At 41.6% G+C, this 18,316-nt stretch overlaps 1 protein-coding gene across 1 annotated transcript in view; it reads right to left on the bottom strand.

Annotated features, from left to right (window-relative positions):
* Nucleotides 1-17,445, bottom strand: part of UBAP1 (ubiquitin associated protein 1) — a 64,202-nt gene extending 46,757 nt beyond the window's left edge. The window contains 2 exon segments of the mRNA XM_047699611.1: nucleotides 17,188-17,277; nucleotides 17,280-17,445. Coding sequence (XP_047555567.1) covers nucleotides 17,188-17,277; nucleotides 17,280-17,430 — 241 coding nt within the window. The 5' untranslated portion in view covers nucleotides 17,431-17,445.
* Between the last annotated feature and the right edge of the window lie 871 nt (nucleotides 17,446-18,316).

Below are 18,316 nucleotides of genomic sequence, written 5' to 3'. Positions count from 1 at the left end.
CCCAAAAGGAGATACAGCCATAAACCTATCAATTCTATTTTTTTTTAATTTTATTAATTTATTTGAGAGAGAGTGAACAAGCAGGGGGAAGGGCAGAGGAAGAAACAGACTTCCCTGCTGAGCCTAGAGCCTGAAGTGGGCCTTAATCCCAGGACCCTGAGATCATGACCTGAGCTAAGGCAGATGTTTAACCAACTGAGCCACCCAGGCACCCCTCAATTCTTTAAACTGTGAATTAACATTGGGGGAAAAATAATTTCAAGAGGTAACTGAACCAAAAATGTCGTCTCCTCCCCAACTCTCAAAAATCACATCACACCGGGGCGCCTGGTGGCTCAGTGGGTTAAAGCCTCTGCCTTTGGCTCAGGTCATGATCCCAGGGTTCTGGGATTGAGCCCCGCATAGGGCTCTCTGCTCAGCGGGGAGCCTGCTTCCCTTCCTCTCTCTCTGCCTGCCTCTCTGCCTACTTGTGATCTCTGTCAAATAAATAAATAAAATCTTTAAGAAAAAAAAAAAAATCACATCACACCTCACATAAGAGAGAAAAGAGCACCCTGGACAGTTAAAAACATGAGTCCCAGTCTTAACAATTCCATCAATTTGGGATGGTTTAGGGCCTATCAAAACCTTTGGGTGGAAAAAAAAAAGAACTCAGGGCTGCTTCTGTAAAAAGAGAAGTCTGGAGTAAATGATCTGACAACCTTTTCAGAATTGAGGGTCTGGATCTATTCTTTTATAACTATAGACTTTAGAGGCTTTTATGTACTCATACACATAAGAAAAATACCACAAGACTTCCTTCATATTCTTAGTTATGAGAGCACATAAACAAATGTAATCACTTGCTGAATCTATGACTCAGTAAGTATACACAGTCCACACCCACTTTTTTAAGAAGAAAATGGTTACTATTTATTTTTTTTTAAAGATTTTATTTATTTATTTGACAGAGAGAAATCACAAGTAGGCAGAGAGGCAGGCAGAGAGAGAGGAGGAAGCAGGCTCCCTGCTGAGCAGAAAGCCCGATGTGGGGCTCGAACCCAGGACCTGGGATCATGACCTGAGCCGAAGGCAGCGGCTTAACCCACTGAGCCACCCAGGCGCCCCGAAAATGGTTACTATTTAACACTAATAACGCTACTTCACTCTACAAGTAGCCAATATGATAAAATTGGTTAACTTTTATTTTACACAAGCTAAATATCACACCATGGGTTATGAATCTGACCTGAAAGAAATAACAACAAATTTTTTTGTTCTTCCAGGAGTCTTGTGGATTACATTGTTCTGACTGTTGGGAGTCATGTGAAATCTGAATGTTTTTTCCCATGGAAACAAAAATCTAACAGAGCGTTGTTCACCAAACTTGAGAACTCACCCCAAAGGGAACACTGTGCAGTACACCAGGAAACAAACAATATAAAGATGGCACAACCCCATAAAGGGAGATAGTCTTCCTTCCGACCTATCATCATCAGAAGGTCAATAGTAACCTAATGGTATGTCATAATGCCTACGTAACTCATCTCACTTCAACACAGACATTTTATCATTTCACAAGAAGTACAGTATAATAAGATACTTAGAGACCGCATTCACACAATTTATTACAATATATGTCATTATAATTGCTACATTTTATTACTGTTGCTAATTTCTTACTATGCCTAATTTATAAATTAAAATTGATCACATCTAGGACAACTCATTGGCTCAGTCAGTAGAGCAGGTGACTCTTGATCTCAAGGTTGTGAGTTCAAGCCCCATGTTGGGTATAGAGATTAAAAATAAAATATTTTGGGACAGCTGGGTGGCTTAATCAGTTAAGTACCTACCTTTGGCTCAAGTCATGATCCCAGAGTCCTGGGATCTAGCCCCAAGTCAGGCTCCCTACTCACAGGGACCCTGCTTCTCTCTCTCCTCCCTGCTCATGCACTCACTCTCCCAAATAAATAAATAAAATCTTTAAAAATTAAAATAAAATAAAATAAAATCTTTTAGGGGTGCCTGGGTGGCTCAGTCAGTCAAGCAGCTGACTCAATTGATTTCGGGTCCAGTCATGATCTCAGGGTCATGAGATCAAGTCCCATGTCAGGCTCTGCACTGGCCTTAGAGCCTGCTTAAGATTCTATCCCTCTTCCTCTGTTCCTCCCTCCACCCTCGTGCTCTCTAACATAAATAAATAAACAAATAAATAAAATCTTTTAAAAAATAAATAAAACTGATCATATGTATATCTTTACAAGAAAAAATATAGTACAGAACTTCATCAACTTATGAAGGAGTGATATCTCAATAACCCTATTATAAATTGAAAAAAATCCTAAGTCAAAAACACATTTAATACACCTAACCTACTGAACACTATAGCTTAGTCTCACCTACCTTAAGTGTGCTCAGAACATTTATATTAGCTTACACATGGGCAAAATAATCTAACACAAAGTCTATTCTATAATAAAGTGATGAATATCTCCTTTAATTTACAGAATACTATACTGAAAGTAAAAAACAGCCGTATGGGTACAAAATGGTTATAAGTGTATCTGCTGTTTACCCTCATGGTCAGATGGCTAACTGAGAGCTGCAGCTGCTGTCACTGCCCAGTATCATAAGAGAGTATCATATCAGGGTGCCTGGGTCAGTGGGTTAAGCCTCTGCATTCGGCTCGGGTCATGATCTTGGGATCCTGGGATGGAGCCCCGCATCAGACTCTGCTTGGCAGGGAGCCTGCTTCCCCCTCCCTCTCTGCCTGCCTCTCTGCCTACTTGTGATCTCTCTATATATAAAATAAATAAAATCTAAAAAAAAAAGAAAGAAAGTATCATACCAACATTCAGCTAGCCTGGGAAAAGATCAAAGTATGGTTTCTATTAAATATATATTGCTGGGGCACCTGGGTGGCTCAGTGGGTTAAAGCGTCTGCTTTCGGCTCATGATCCCAGGGTTCTGGGATCAAGCCCCAAATGGGGCTCTCCACTTGGCAGGGAGCTTGCTTCCCTTCCTCTCTCTCTGCCTGCCTCTCTGCCTACTTGTGATCTCTGTCAGATAAATAAATAAATAAAATCTTTTTTTAAATAAATGCATATTGCTTTCACATCATAAAGTCAAAAAACTGTAAATCGAACTACTTAAGTTGGGAAACATCTGTATATATGGGGTTCACACTACCCAAAGTTTCAGGCATCCACTGGGAATCTTAGAGCATATCCTCTGCAGATAATGGGGGACTACTGTACACAACAGAATCTTGCTTCTCTATTTTACAACTGAAAAACCTTAATATGAAATGATTTATAATAAAAAGACACAAGGACAGAGATCTTTAAATTAATCTTACCTGCTATGTAAGTATCTATCAAATAGGTATCTATCAAAATGGGCTGTCATTTATCTCTGATAACAAAACTTAATGCATTCTTCTTATGAATAAAAACAAAGATTAATAATAGAAGAAAAATTAAATGGTATAATCAAGTGAATCTAAGAAGGGTTATTATAAGGATTAAAAAAATAATAAAGCAATAGTTACTAGATTTACTAGCACCTCCTCACCTTCCTAAATCTTTTTTTTTTTTTTTAAGATTTATTTATTTATTTGACAGACAGAGATCACAAGTAGGCAGAGAGGCAGGCAGAGAGGGGTGGGGGGAAACAGGCTCCCCGATGAGCAGAGAAGCTGATGCAGGGCTCGATCCCAGGACCCCAGGATCACGACCCGAGCTGAAGGCAGAGGCTTCAACCCACTGAGCCACCCAGGCGCCCCCTTAAATCTTTTTTTTTTAAGACTGTTATTTATTTATTTGAAAGAGAGCAACCAAAAGCAAGGTGAGGAACAAAGGGAGATGCAGGCTCTCCATTTAGCAGGGAGCCCAATCAGGACTCAATCCCAGGACTCTGGGATCATGACCTGAACTGAAGGCAGATGCTTAACCGACTTAGCCACCCAGGTACCCCCTAAATCTTATATTAATAAAAGTAGTTCCACATGTCAATGGCTTGTACTTACTCTAAGGAACAAAGGTGGTACCAGAAAACCATCACCTATAGTAAAAAACCCATATATTTTTATACTTACTTATGAGTTCCTGGTAATCAAATAGAAAACCCTCTATAAAGGTTAAAGACAAACAGAGCAACAAAACAGAATCCAAAAACAGACCCACATATACACAAAATATTTTTAAAACAAAAAAGCAATCAACAGAGAAAGGGTAATTATTTCCAAAAACGGTACTAGAACAAATAGATTATCTACATCCAAAAAAATTTTTTTAAAAACACAAAACCGGGCGCCTGGGTGGCTCAGTGGGTTAAGCCTCTGCCTTCGGCTCAGGTCATGATCTCAGGGTCCTGGGATCGAGGCCCGCATCGGGCTCTCTGCTCAGCGGGGAGCCTGCTTTCTCCTCTCTCTCTCTATGCCTGCCTCTCTGCATACTTGTGATCTCTCTCTCTGTTTCAAATAAATAAATAAAATCTTTAAAAAAAATAAAAAATAAAAAAAAATAAAAACACAAAACCTCCCATCCACACTTCTCATCATATACAGAAAAATTAACTCAAAATCCACCACAGACTTTATAAAATCTAAAACCATAAAACTTCTAGAAGAGAACATCAAGAAAATCATTCTAACCTTAGATAATCATTCTGACATTAGGTAATAATTTCTTAGATATAACAATTAAAGCACAAACCATTAAAGAAAAAATAAAGTGGACTTCATTAAAACTTCTCCTAAAAAGACACTGTAAACAAAAAAAATAATAACCAAATGTATGAAATATATTTTAAAAGTAACTGTTTAGGGGCACCTGGGTGGTTCAGTGGGTTAAAGCCTCTGCCTTCAGCTCAGGTCTTGATCCCGGGGTCCTAGGATCGAGCCCCGCATCGGGCTCTCTGCTCGGCGGGGAGCCTGCTTCCCCCCTCTCTCTCTCTGCCTGTCTCTCTGCCTACTTGTGATCTCTGTCTGTCAAATAGATGAATAAAATCTTAAAAAGAAAAAAAAAAGTAACTGTTTATAAGCATAGAAAAAAGAATGAAAAGAGAACACACAGTAATGGAGGTAAGTTTTGGACTAAGAAAAATCACAGTCTGAGTCACAGTTCTGCCACTTATTAGCTGTGTACCCCTTGAACAAGTTAACATAACTGAACTTCAGGTACCCAACTTATAAAATGGGGATAATAATAGGTAAGAACGATCTCACAGGATTATTTTAAGGATTACACAAGATAATGAACATAAAGTACTTAGAACAATCCTCATAGGTATGTTTTCAATCAATGTTAGTTATGCAAATATTTTATACAAGTATTATAATAGTGGGTATTTCAAATGATGGGTTACAAGTAAGTTTTACTTTTCCTTATCTCCACATTGAGTTTTCAAAGTAACTATATATCACATATTCCAAATAATAAAACTTAACTTTTTAGATCCCTAAATGATTTCAAGTTGAAACAAATAAACCTAACTGTAGGGGCACCTGGGTGGCTCAGTGGGTTAAGCCTCTGCCTTCAGCCCAGGATTATGATCTCAGGGTCCTGGGAACAATATCCACATCGGGCTCTCTGCTCAGCGGAGAGCCTGCCTCCCCCACTCTCTCTGCCTGACTCTCTGCCTACTTGTGATCGCTCTGTAAAATAAATAAATAAAAATCTTAAAAAAAAAAAAAAAAAACCTGGGGCGCCTGGGTGGCTCAGAGGGTAAAAGCCTCTGCCTTCAGCTCAGATCATGATCCCAGGGTCCTGGGATCGAGCCCCTCATTGGGCTCTCTGCTCAGCAGGGAGCCTGCTTCCTCCTCTCTCTCTGTCTGCTTCTCTGCCTACTTGTGATCTCTGTCAAATAAATAAATAAAATCTTAAAAAAAAAAACTAACTGTACATAAAATTAATGACCACACCCAGAAAATTATTTCATTGACTTCAGAACTCAGTATTCTAACTGCATAGTAGTGTGATATGTTCCAAAAACATAAAGAACTAGAAAGATTTTAGAATTTTTTTGTTAGCGATAATATCAGTATTACCATTTTTAAGCCATTTTATGTGAATATACAATACAGTAAATAATTATGCTTGTATTGTAAGGAACCAAGACTTTTTATGTAAGAGAGAAAAAAAGACAAGTACAATATTAAAGAAGTAAAAACCCTATAATTCCTAAATCTGAATTATAAAAATCAATATGAACTTGTGATTTTTTTTTTAAAGATTTTATTTATTTATTTGACAGAGAGAGATCACAAGCAGGCAGAGAGGCAGGCAGAGAGACAGGAGGAAGCAGGCTCCCTGCTGAGCAGAGAGCCCGATGCGGGACTCGATCCCAGGACTCCGAGATCATGACCTGAGCCGAAGGCAGCGGCTTAACCCACTGAGCCACCCAGGCGCCCCTGAACTTGTGATTTTTTAAAAATGTTTGCAGGGGTACCTGGCTGGCTCAGATGGTAGAGCATGCAACTACTGATCTCAGGGTCATGAGTTTAAGTCCCATATGGCGCATGAAGCCTACTTAAAAATTAAAAAATAAAAATATTTTTAAAGATTTTATTTATTGGGGGGCACCTGGGTGGCTCAGTCATTATGCGTCTGCCTTCAGCTCAGGTCATGATCCCAGGGTCCTAGGATCAAGCCCCGAATCGGGATACCTGCTCCACAGGAAGCCCGCTTCCTCCTCTTTCTTCTCCCCCTGCTGTAGTCCCTCTCTCACTGTCTCTCCCTCCATCCAATAAATAAATAAAATCTTAAAAAAAAAAAAAAGATTTTATTTATTGGGACACCTGTGTAGCTTAGTCAGTCGAGCATCTGCCTTCAGCTCAGGTCATGATCCCAAGGTCCTGGCATCGAGTCCCACATCCGACTCCTTGCCCGGGAGGGAGAGCCTGCTTCTCGCTCTGCCTGCTGCTCCCCCTGCTTGTGCACACTCCCCTGCTCTCTGACAAATAAAATCTTTAAAAATTTTTTTAAAATTTTTTATTTATTTACTTGACACAGAGAGAAATAAAGTACAAACAAGCAGGGGAAACAGCAAGCAGAGGGAGAGGAAGAAGCAGGCTCCCCGCAGAGTAGAGAGCCTGACATGGGGCTCAATTCCAGGACCCAAGTGTCCTAACCTGAGCCGAAGGCAGATGCTTAACCAACTGAGCCACCCAGGCACCCCAAAAAAGAAAATAAAAAAAATTAAAGATCTATTTATTTATTTCAGAGATAGTGAGTGAGTGCACGAGTGGGGGTAGGGCAGAGAAAGAGGAGAAGCAGACTCTTAGCTGATCAGCGAGCTCAACTCAGGGCTCGATCCCATGACCCTGAGATCATGACCCTAGTTAAAGACAGACACTCAACCAAATGAGCCACCCAGGTGCCCCCAAAATAATATTTTTAAAAATGTTAAATTAAAAAAAAATATTTGTAGAAGCCAGGACAGTATAAGGGAGCATCCCTGGCACCACATTTTGAGCTCTCGATATCAGTTCTGCATTAATTCTTAAAGAAATGGTCATACAGGAAGAATATGTAAGATTACCCTGGGCCATCTGTTATATACAAAAAAAGCCTTTCAAAGATTTATAGTTCATGGGGCACCTAGCTGGCTCAGGTGGAAGAACAGGTGATTCTCAATCTTAGGGCTGTGAGTTTGAAGCCCATGTTGGGTGTAAAGATGATTTAAATAAATAAAACTTTGGGGAAAAAAAAGGATTTTAGTTCATGCCAAATAGCTACCAACCTGAAATGGCTCCCATTGATAAAAAATGAAACAACTTGGGGCGCCTGGGTGGCTCAGTGGGTTAAAGCCTCTGCCTTCAGCTCAGGTCATGATCCCAGGGTCCTGGGATTGAGCCCCACATCAGGCTCTCTGCTCTGCAGGGAGCCTGCTTCCTCCTCTCTCTCTCTGCCTGCCTCTCTGCCTACTTGTGATCTCTGTCAAATAAATAAATAAAATCTTTTTAAAAATAAATAATCTTTTAAAAATGACTATAATTGCTCAAACACATGGTATAAATTTAGGAGTTTATGATAATACTCGAAGAACAGATCCTTAGAAAACCAACAGTTGGGGCACCTGGGTGGTCTAGTCAGTTGGACATCTGCCTTCAGTTCAGGTCATCATCTCAGGGTCCTGAGACCAAGCCCTGGGGGGAGAAGCTTCCCCCCTCCAACTCATGTATACTTTCTCTCAAATAAAAAATAAAATCTTTAAAGAAAACCAAAAGTCAAAAAAAGGAGGGGGGCACCTGAGTGGCTCAGTCAGTTAAGTGTCCAACTCTTTTTTTTTTAAGATTTTATTTATTTATTTGACAGAGAAAGATCACAAGTAGATGGAGAGGCAGGCAAAGAGAGAGAGAGAGGGAAGCAGGATCCCTGCCGAGCAGAGAGCCCGATGCGGGACTCAATCCCAGGACCCTGAGATCACAACCCGAGCAGAAGGCAGCGGCTTAACCCACTGAGCCACCCAGGCGCCCAAGTGTCCACCTCTTAATCTCAGCTCAGGTCTTGATCACACAGTTGTTGAATTCAAGCCCCATGCTGAGCTCTACACTAGGTGTGTATACTTCAAAAAAAAAAAAAAGAAAGAAAGAAAGAAAGAAAGAACTCAAAATAGCCTGTTACCATAAGAGGAAACTGTTACACTCTTTACTTTGAAATTGGTTAATTAAAAGAATGAAGCATTCATCCTCCTTTCTTTTTTTTTATTTTTACTATTTTTTATTTTAATTCCAGTGTAGTTAACATGGTGTTATAGCAGCTTCAGGTATACAATATAGTAATTCAACAATTCTCATCATGGTAAGTGTACTCATCCACCCTTTCCAATACGAACTATATACTTCAGTGTAAGCCTGCTGCTGAGGGAAAGCTCTTTTTTTTTTTTTAATTTTATTTATTTGTCAGAGAGAGTGAGCACAGGCAGACAGAGTGGCAGGCAGAGGCAGAGGCACAGGGAGAAGCAGGCTCCCCACTGAGCAAGGAGCCTGATGTGGGACTCGATCCCAGGATGCTGGGATCATGACCTGAGCCGAAGGCAGCTGCTTAACCAACTGAGCCACCCAGGCGTCCCTGAGGGAAAGCTCTTTAGAGAAGAACAGTACTCAAAAACATAAATGTAACAGAATTAGCATGATGATAAAATTTCACAACTTTTTTTTCTAAATTTATTTGAGTGAAAGAAAGTACAAGCAGAGGGAGGGGAAGAGGGAGAGGAAGGAGCAGACTCCCTGCTAAGCAGGGAGCTCAATGTGGGGCTCGATCCCAGGACCCCGGGATCATGACCCAATCTAAAGGCAGAAACCAAACCGACTAAGCCAACCAGGAGCCCCCATTTTCACAACTCCTAATTAAGTAACTGATTCAAGTATCATCAGTGGATACTAAACATTAAGTTAAGATTAATAGGAAACACAGAGCCTCTGGGTGGCTCAGTTGGTTAAGCGACTGCCTTCAGCTCAGGTCAGGATCCTGGTGTCCTGGGATCGAGTCCCCTATCAGGCCTCCCTACTCTGCAGGGAGCCTACCTCTTATTCTCCCTCTACCTGCCACTCCCCATTTGTGCATACCCGCACCCACTTGCGCTCTCTCGATCTCTTGCATTCCCTCTCTGTCAAATAAATAAATAAATAAAATCTTTTAAAAAAAAAATTAATAGGGAATATTATAGTAGAAGATCAGGCTGACACCATCCGAACACAATAAAATCACTGAAAGTGGGACAACCAGTCATTATATATCTCCTACTGTGATGCAGAAGTAATTACAGAGCACCACCTATGTGGTGCTATTCCCCCCACCATCAGAAAATAAAAATAAAAAACATGAATTAAATCAAGCTTCTAGGGCACCTGGGTGGCTCAGTAGGTTGTGCGTCTGCCTTAGGCTCAGGTCATGATCCCGGAGTCCCAGGATCAAATCCCAAGTCAGGTTCTCTGCTCAGCAGGGAGTCTGCTTCTCCCCCTGACCCTGCCCCGTTTCACATTTCTCTCTCTCTCTCTCTCAAATAAATAAATAAAATCTTTGAAAAATTTGTATTGTATTGCAATCAAGAAAATATTGCCCAAATACCCATAACCCAATGAATAATATGAAACAATTTTCAAATTTTAAAACTTGGGTATACACCTTAAATATGTTAAAGTTTTATCAAATACAAGAAAATACAAGAATACAAGAAAAAATATATACATATACACCACAAGAAAACTGAAAAAAAAAATAAATTATAAAAAAAAATAAACAAATCGGGGCGCCTGGGTGGCTCAGTGGGTTAAAGCCTCTGCCTTCAGCTCAGGTCATGATCCCAGGGTCATGGGATCGAGCCCCGCATCGGGCTCTGTGCTCCGCAGGGAGCCTGCTTCCTCCTCTCTCTCTCTCTCTCTGCCTGCCTCTCTACCTACTTGTGATCTCTGTCAAATAAAAAAAAAAAATTTTGGGGGCGCCTGGGTGGCTCAGTGGGTTAAGCCGCTGCCTTCGGCTCAGGTCATGATCTCGGGGTCCTGGGATCGAGTCCCGCATCAGGCTCTCTGCTCAGCGGGGAGCCTGCTTCCCTCTCTCTCTCTCTCTGCCTGCCTCTCCGTCTACTTGTAATCTCTCTCTGTCAAATAAATAAATAATCTTTAAGAAAAAAAAAAATTTTTTTTTAAATAAATAAAAAATAAACAAATCAAGCCTGTAACCATGGTTCAGTGGGTTAAGCCTCTGCCTTTGGCTCAGGTCATGATCTCAGGGTCCTGGGATTGAGTCCCGCATCGGGCTCTCTGCTCTGCAGGGAGCCTGCTTCCTCCTCTCTCTCTCTCTGCCTGCCTCTCTGCCTACCTGTGATCTCTGTCAGATAAATAAGTAAAATATTAAAAAAAAAAAAAATAGAAGAGCAAGTGGGAAAAAATAAACCACAAGAATACAGATACTGAATGTAGGATAGCTACAGAACAAATGCCCTGGTTTTTCCAATGAATCAATCATATGAAAAGGGGGTACTTATCATATAATAAAAAAGCCTTGGACATGAAAGCCAAATAAGTGATAAATACAGACCTTATCTGAACTATGAATGGCACAAGCTGCTTGTAAAATGATACTTTTTAAAATTTTACTTATTTATTGGAGAAAGAGCAAGCACAAGCCGGGAGGAAGGGCAGAGGGAGACAGAGAAGCAGACTCCCTGCTCAGCAGGGAGCCCAATGTGGAGCTCAATCCCAGGACCCTGAGATCATGACATGAGCTGAAGGCAGATACTTAACCGACTGAGCCATCCAGGAGACCTAACACTTTTCTTTTTTTAAGATTTATTTATTTGAGAGAGAGAAAGTGTATGAGAGTACGAAGGGGAGGCTCGGGAGAAGCAGATGGAGAAAGAATCTCCAGCAGACTCTGAGCTGAGAGCAGAGCCTGACTCGGGCTTGACCTGATGACCCTGAGATCAGAACCTGAGCCAAAACCAATAGTTACATACTCAACCAACTGCACCACCCAAGAACCCCCTAAAGTGACACTTTTAAGACAGTAAGAGAAATTTTAATATGGATGGCATTAGATTATAAAGGACTTACTAATAATTATCAGATGGGATAATAGCATGGTGGTTATGTTGTTAAAAGAAAGCCTTATCAGAGGTTCATAATAATGTGTTTACAGGAAAGCTGGGATTTGCTTTAAAATACTTCAGGCCCTGGGACACCTAGCTGGTTCAGTCTGTAAAGCAAGTGACTCTTGATACCAGGATCCTGAGTTAGAGCCCCACACTGGGGGCAGAGATTACAAAAAAAAAAAACAAACTTGGGGCACCTGGGTGGCTCAGTCAGTTATCAGCCCAACTCGATTTCAGCTCCAGGTCATAATCTCAGGATCTTGTAATCAAGCCCCACATCAGGCTCTGCACTCAGAAGTCTACCTGGGACTCTCTCTCCCTCTCCCACTACCTGCCCCCCCAACCCGGTCACACTTTCTTTCTCTCTAAAATAAATAAGTAAATCTCAAATAAATAAACTTAAAAAAAAAAAAAAAAAGCATGCCTAGCAGAGAAGGGTTTCCTAAATGAAACAAAGAGCACAAACCATAAAAAACTGAAATTTTCAATTAATTAAAATTATGAACTTTTCGGGGCATCTGGGTGGCTCAGTTGGTTAAGTTGGTCGGTCTTCGGCTCAAGTCATGGTCCCAGGGTCCTGGGATCGAGTACAGCACTGGGCTACCCCCTCAGGAGGGAGCCTACTTCTCCCTCTCCCTCTGCCTATTGCTCCCTCTGCTTGTGCATGTGTGTGTGTTCTGTCAAATAAATAAATAAAATCTTTTTTAAAAAAGTCTTAAAAGTCAATCAGAAAAAGAGAACTCAAAAGAGGCAAAGAACTTGAAAATATACTTCACGGAAGAAGCACAAATAATGAACACATAAAAGAATGTTTAACTTAAGGAAATGCTAATAAAAACAAAATACACAATATTTAAAACCCACTAGGTTAGAAAAAAATTTAAAAGTCTGACAATATCAAGTGTTGTGGAGGAAGTGAGGCAACCAAAACACATACTGCTGGCTCTTGACTCAGTAACCACAAGATTTACAATTACCATAAGCCAATTCAGTGACTCAACCACTAGAAGGGTTTGGTAAGCAATTAAGCAACTGATAATGACCAATCCAGACTTATGAGAACACATCCAGACTACTGCCAAATATAAATTTTGGCCTTTCATGAACTGAATCCTACCTGACTCAGCAATACAAGTAAGAAAACTTGAGTCTCTTACCCAGTTTATCCAGTTTATTTTGTTAAGTACAAAATATTCAGGTATGCATCTCCTCCTAGAATACTAATGACATCTTAGTGACTACAATTTTAATGAACTATTATCATCCCAGTTACACTACTATTCCAAAAAGAACAAGTAGTTTTAAATGTCATTATTTTAAAAACAGTGATTATACTTTAAATTTACTTGACAGGAATTGGAATGACTTTGTGACTGGCTAAGAGTCACAAAGGTGTAACAGATACAGTTTGGGTACTGAAGTGTAACAAATTCAAGTCCAAATTCAGACTACCATTTTATCTCTGTAACCTTAAATGACTCAAATTCACTGATTCTCAATTTCCTCAACAGCTAAAAAGCATGTGTATCCCAACCTGCCTACCTAATCATATTACAAAGATTAAAAGATTATGTAAAGTGCTTAACAATGCCTTCCTCATTAGCTTAAGCCCAGTGTTAGCACTCTTCCCTTTTTAAATCTTGCTACTCTCACCTAAATTTTTTTTTCAAAGATTTTATTTATTTATTTGACAGACGGAGATCACAAGTAGGCAGAGAGGCAGGCAGAGAGAGAGAGAAGAGGAAGCAGGCTCCCTGCAGAGCAGACAGCCCGACGAGGGGCTCGATCCCAGGACCCCGGGCTCATGACCTGAGCCGAAGGCAAAGGCTTTAACCCACTGAGCCACCCAGGCGCCCCTCACCTAAAATTTTTAAAGCATAAAATAACAACTCTCAATTCATAGGAAAATATTACTCTTAATTCAAATAATTTCTAATATTACAAAATTGTGCAGTACAGGTTAGAAGAGAAACACCTGCTTACTTCTTCCTCTACCCGAAAGGCCTTCCTAAATTATTAGATTCTGGAAAAAACGATAGATTTTCACTTATCTTCATGATACAAAAGCAGGGATGCCCAAGTTATGCTAAAATCTAAACCCAGTTGATTTCTAAGATTCAAGGGTTTTTTGATTCTAAGAAAAACCCTTTTTTTTGGGGGGGAGCAGGTAGAGAATCTTAAGCAGGCTCCACACCCAACACGGAACCCCACACGGGGCTCAATCTCACCACCCTAAGATCATGACGTAAACTGAAATTAAGTTGGCTGCTTAACCGACCAAGCCACCCAGGCACCCAGAAAAAGCTATTTAATACTTAAAGTACTACAGACTAACTTTTGCATTTCTTAAAAAGCCTACCTAAAGAAAATTACCTGATTAATGATGAATTGATGGTACTGTTTTGGGGGGGGGGGGGTTTGCTTGTGGGAAAAAGATTTACTTAAAATAATCTCCGTGTTAAAAACCTCAAAACAGGGGCGCCTGGGTGGCTCAGTGGGTTAAGCTGCTGCCTTCGGCTCAGGTCAGGATCTCAGAGTCCTGGGATCGAGCCCCGCATCGGGCTCTCTGCTCAGCAGGGAGCCTGCTTCCTCCTCTCTCTCTGCCTGCCTCTCTGCCTGCTTGTGATCTCTCTGTCAAGTAAATGGATAAAATCTTTAAAAAAAAAAAAAAAACCTCAAAACAGGGGCTCCTGGGTGGCTCAGTGGGTTAAAGCCTCTGCCTTCAGCTCAGGTCGTGATCCCAGGGTCCTGGGATCGAGCCCCGCATCGGGCTCTCTGCTCCTCGGGGAGCCTGTTTCCTCCTCTCTCTCTGCCTGCCTCTCTGCCTAGTTGTGATTTCTCTGTCAAATAAATAAAATATTAAAAAAAAAAAAAAAAAAAACTCAAAACAGGAGAGCCCAGGTGGCCCAGTCAGTAGGCCCAAACTCTTAATCTCGAGGTCATGAATTCAAGTCCATTTTGAGTGTAGAGCTTATTTTAGAAACAAAACAAGGGGCACCCAGGTGGCTCAGCTGTTAAGTGTCAAGTGTCTGCCTTTGGCTCAGGTCAAGAGATCCCAGGATCCTGGGATCCAGCCCTGCATCAGGCACCCTGCTCAGCAGGAAGCCTGCTTCTCCCTCTCCCACTCCCCCTGCTTGTGTTCCCTCTCTCGCTGTCTCTCTCTCTCTGTCAAATAAATAAAATCTTCAAAACAGGGGCACCTGGGTGGCTCAGTGGGTTAAGCCTCTGTCTTTGGCTCAGGTCATGATCCCAGGGTCCTGGGATCGAGCCCCACCTCCGGCTCTCTGTTCAACAGGGAGCCTGCTTCTCCCCCTCTCTCTGCCTGCCTCTCAGTTTACTGGTGATCTCTCTCTGTCAAATAAATAAAATCTTAAAAAAAAAAAAAAAAAGAATCATTTTAAGTACATTACCATATTTAAGATACAAAAGAAAAGATGCACAAGATAAAGTGACATTTGCCAGTCTAAGAAATGTGAACTAACAACCACTGATAAGAACTGTCTCCAGGGCCGCCTGGGTGGCTCAGCCGGTTAAAGCCTCTGCCTTCGGCTCAGGTCATGATCCCAGGGTCCTGGAATCGAGCCCCGCATGGTGGGGGGTCGGTGGGGGGGGGTCTCTGCTCAGCGGGGAGCCTGCTTCCTCCCCTCTCTGTCTGCTTCTCTGCCTACTTGTGATCTCTGTCAAATAAAAAAATAAAATCTTTAAAAAAAAAAAATTAAAAAAAAAAAAAAAAAAGAACTGTCTACAGACCTAATATTATCACATCAGGACTCTGTTGCTCTTATCTTAAAAATCAAAATGAAAAATAAAATCTCCCCTGGGGCAAATAATACATTATATGTTAATAAAAAATAATTAGTAAAAAAGTAAATAAATAATAAAATCTTTCACAGGCTCTAGCTGGCTCAGCTGGAAAAGCATGCAACTCAATCTTGGAATTGAGTTCGAGCGCCACATTGCATCTGAAGATTACTTTAAAAATTTATAAAATCTTTCAGATCCACATAAAATATGTCAGGATGAAGTAATGGGTCAAAGAAAAATTCAGGAACTTCTTATAGCCACACTGTTTCATTTTCTTCCATAGTCATCATTTCCAAAGTAACACTTTTTTTTCAAACGAGGTAATAGCAAGTTAGTAAGTTTTTTATTGTGCAGTGATACAGAAACATTAATTTTCCTATTTCCAAAATGAGAACGACTCTTAATGCAATGCATAGTAGGCATTAAATGTTAAATAATAAAAGAAAAACGGAATAGAACTGATTAGAAATAAAAACCTAGGGACGCCTGGGTGGCTCAGTTGGTTGGGCGGCTGCCTTCGGCTCGGGTCATGATCCCGGCGTCCTGGGATGGAGTCCCGCATCGGGCTCCTTGCTCAGCGGGGAGCCTGCTTCTCCCTCTGCCTCTGCCTGCCACTCTGTCTGCCTCTGCTCATGCTCGCTCCCTCTCTCTCTCTAACAAATAAAATAAATAAAATCTTTAAAAAAAAAAAAAAGAAATAAAAACCTAATTTATAACATTCCACTTAATAAGTTAATGCAGAAAATGTAATTCTTTAAGACTATGAAAATTTCACATTCTTTGTTATAAAATAATAACACAAACTTTCAGTTTAACTAGTTCGGGACATTAATTAGAAAGAACTAGCTATCACTATAGATTAAGTGCCCTGTCTTCCCCTCATCAAATGTGACAAAATTCCAAAAAGAAAGATCCATCATGTCTATCCAATTTCTCAAGTGCTAGTAACTACAATTGAGGAAAGAGAGAAAACACTAATAAGTGGGGTTAGAACACCAAGTATTTAATAGTTAACTGAATTACCAAATCTCGTTTTCTAACACTCTATGGTGTTGAAAAACTCAAATTTTTATTTCGGCTTAATATAAAATGTATTTTCATTTTCAAGAGGCTAGTCTGTGTGGAGACAATCAAAGGTCAGAGATCCCTCATAGGTATCAAATAAATGACAAGTTGATGTTCCACAGTAAAGATTTGGGACTGCTTCTGAGGCCCAAGTGGACTGTACAGGTAAGTCTCCACCCAGGAAATAAACAAAAGAGCAAATATAAACATACTGGAGAAGACCAGACAACGTCAAAGATCTCCCCAAAGACCCCTCACCCTGGCTCTGGTTTCCTCCATTTCTCCCTAATCTCAACGCCTCTGGGAGAAGTAAATCTGCATCTCACTTCCCTAACTCAATCTCAACTCCCTATCACTCGCCTTCTTTACTAAAACCTGGATCCTCCTCCCCGACATCCTCTAATTCCCACCTAGCTCTCATTCCAGCCAGATACACATCTACTGCGCCTGTCTTCCAGTAAGGTATTAGTCCCCTTAATCCGAACTCATTTTTCGCATCCCATCTGCCTTCCGCCCTTTCAACTCTAGTCCCCTTACTCCGACCTTTCTCCCAGAATCCTCACCAAGTCACGGATCTCTGGCCCCTTTTTCCTCCTACCCCCTCAACTATACCTCCTTTCTTCCCACTTAGCCTCCAACCTCTTCTCAGGGAATCCTCCCGGTTCAGTCTCCCGGTACCGGTCCCCTCCCCCAACTCCGCCCCTCTCCCCCCCCCCTTCTCCCAGCGGGAGGCCCCCTCACCTGAACGCCGCTGCCGCTGTCGTCCCAGAAGCCGAAACGCGCTGGCGCCGGACGGCCTTTCAGGCTCGGTCCCCGTTGAGCTCCTAACGGCCCTAGGGAAAACGAACGCCACCACCTCCAACTCTGCCCGCCCCGGGCCAGGCCGTCACCGTAGCCACTGCCAGTACCACAGCCGCCATGTTGAAGTCCTACTTCCCTCCTCCTTCCCCCCACCACTCCGCCTCTTTGGGCGTCTGGCGTCATGGCGCCGCGCTCCACCCTCCCTGGGCCAATGGGAGGAGCCGACAGTGACGTAACTAATCTCTCTTCCACGCCCCACAACTCCAGATACCTGGACCGCTGCAATTGGAATGAGTGGACCCTGCAATGGGAAGGATGGGGGTCACTGAAAGGGTAAGGTGTAGAGGCTGGGGAAGGGGTCCAGGCAAGAACCTGAGAGGTTCGAATCGCCAAGGGACGCACAAAGACTTACTAATGAGACCTGTTTGGGAATCAGAATATCTGGTTTCTTGTCCCGAGTCCGTGGTCTGGTACAAGTCCCACTCTTTCCGGGCCTCATTTTCCTCGTTTACAAAGATTGGGTTGAAAGGCGACCTCTAAATCTCCCTCCAGTTGTGACATCCAGCGGTTTAAACTAGGTAATCCAATCCCAGATATTTACTGCCTTCTGCATTTATCGGATGTCACTTGGAATCAGGTGCATAGAGGATTCATAACTGCATAAAATGAATCTTTGTTCCCAAAAGTTCCTACTTGGTAAGGGAAATCGAAGCATTAATAGTTAACTCTTCGAAAAATCAGAGAGTGATAATGACCTGACAGGTGCATTAATTGCTCTGGAAAAATTGGCTTTTGGCTAAGAGATTAGGAAAGATTTACATTTCTACATTTTCTGGATACATAAAGAATGTGTAGATTCTCATGCCTAATTCTTCAGCCTTGTTTTCAGAATTCCAGAGAAGATCAGATTCGTACTTTGAAGGGTGCAGCGATTTTAACCCACAATGAAAGAAGGTGGGCATTCCAGAAGGGGGAATTTAAAGTAAGCAGAGAATAGCAAATCATCAATTCTGGATTATTTGCCGATTTAATTCAGCAAATAATGGGCAGCGATCGGTTTGTGGAAGAG

Source organism: Lutra lutra, chromosome 13 (assembly GCF_902655055.1).
Source record: "Lutra lutra chromosome 13, mLutLut1.2, whole genome shotgun sequence".
In the NCBI taxonomy this organism is placed as follows: domain Eukaryota; kingdom Metazoa; phylum Chordata; class Mammalia; order Carnivora; family Mustelidae; genus Lutra; species Lutra lutra.
Note: the sequence above shows the minus strand (reverse complement) of the source record. Positions and strands in the feature narration are given on the sequence as shown.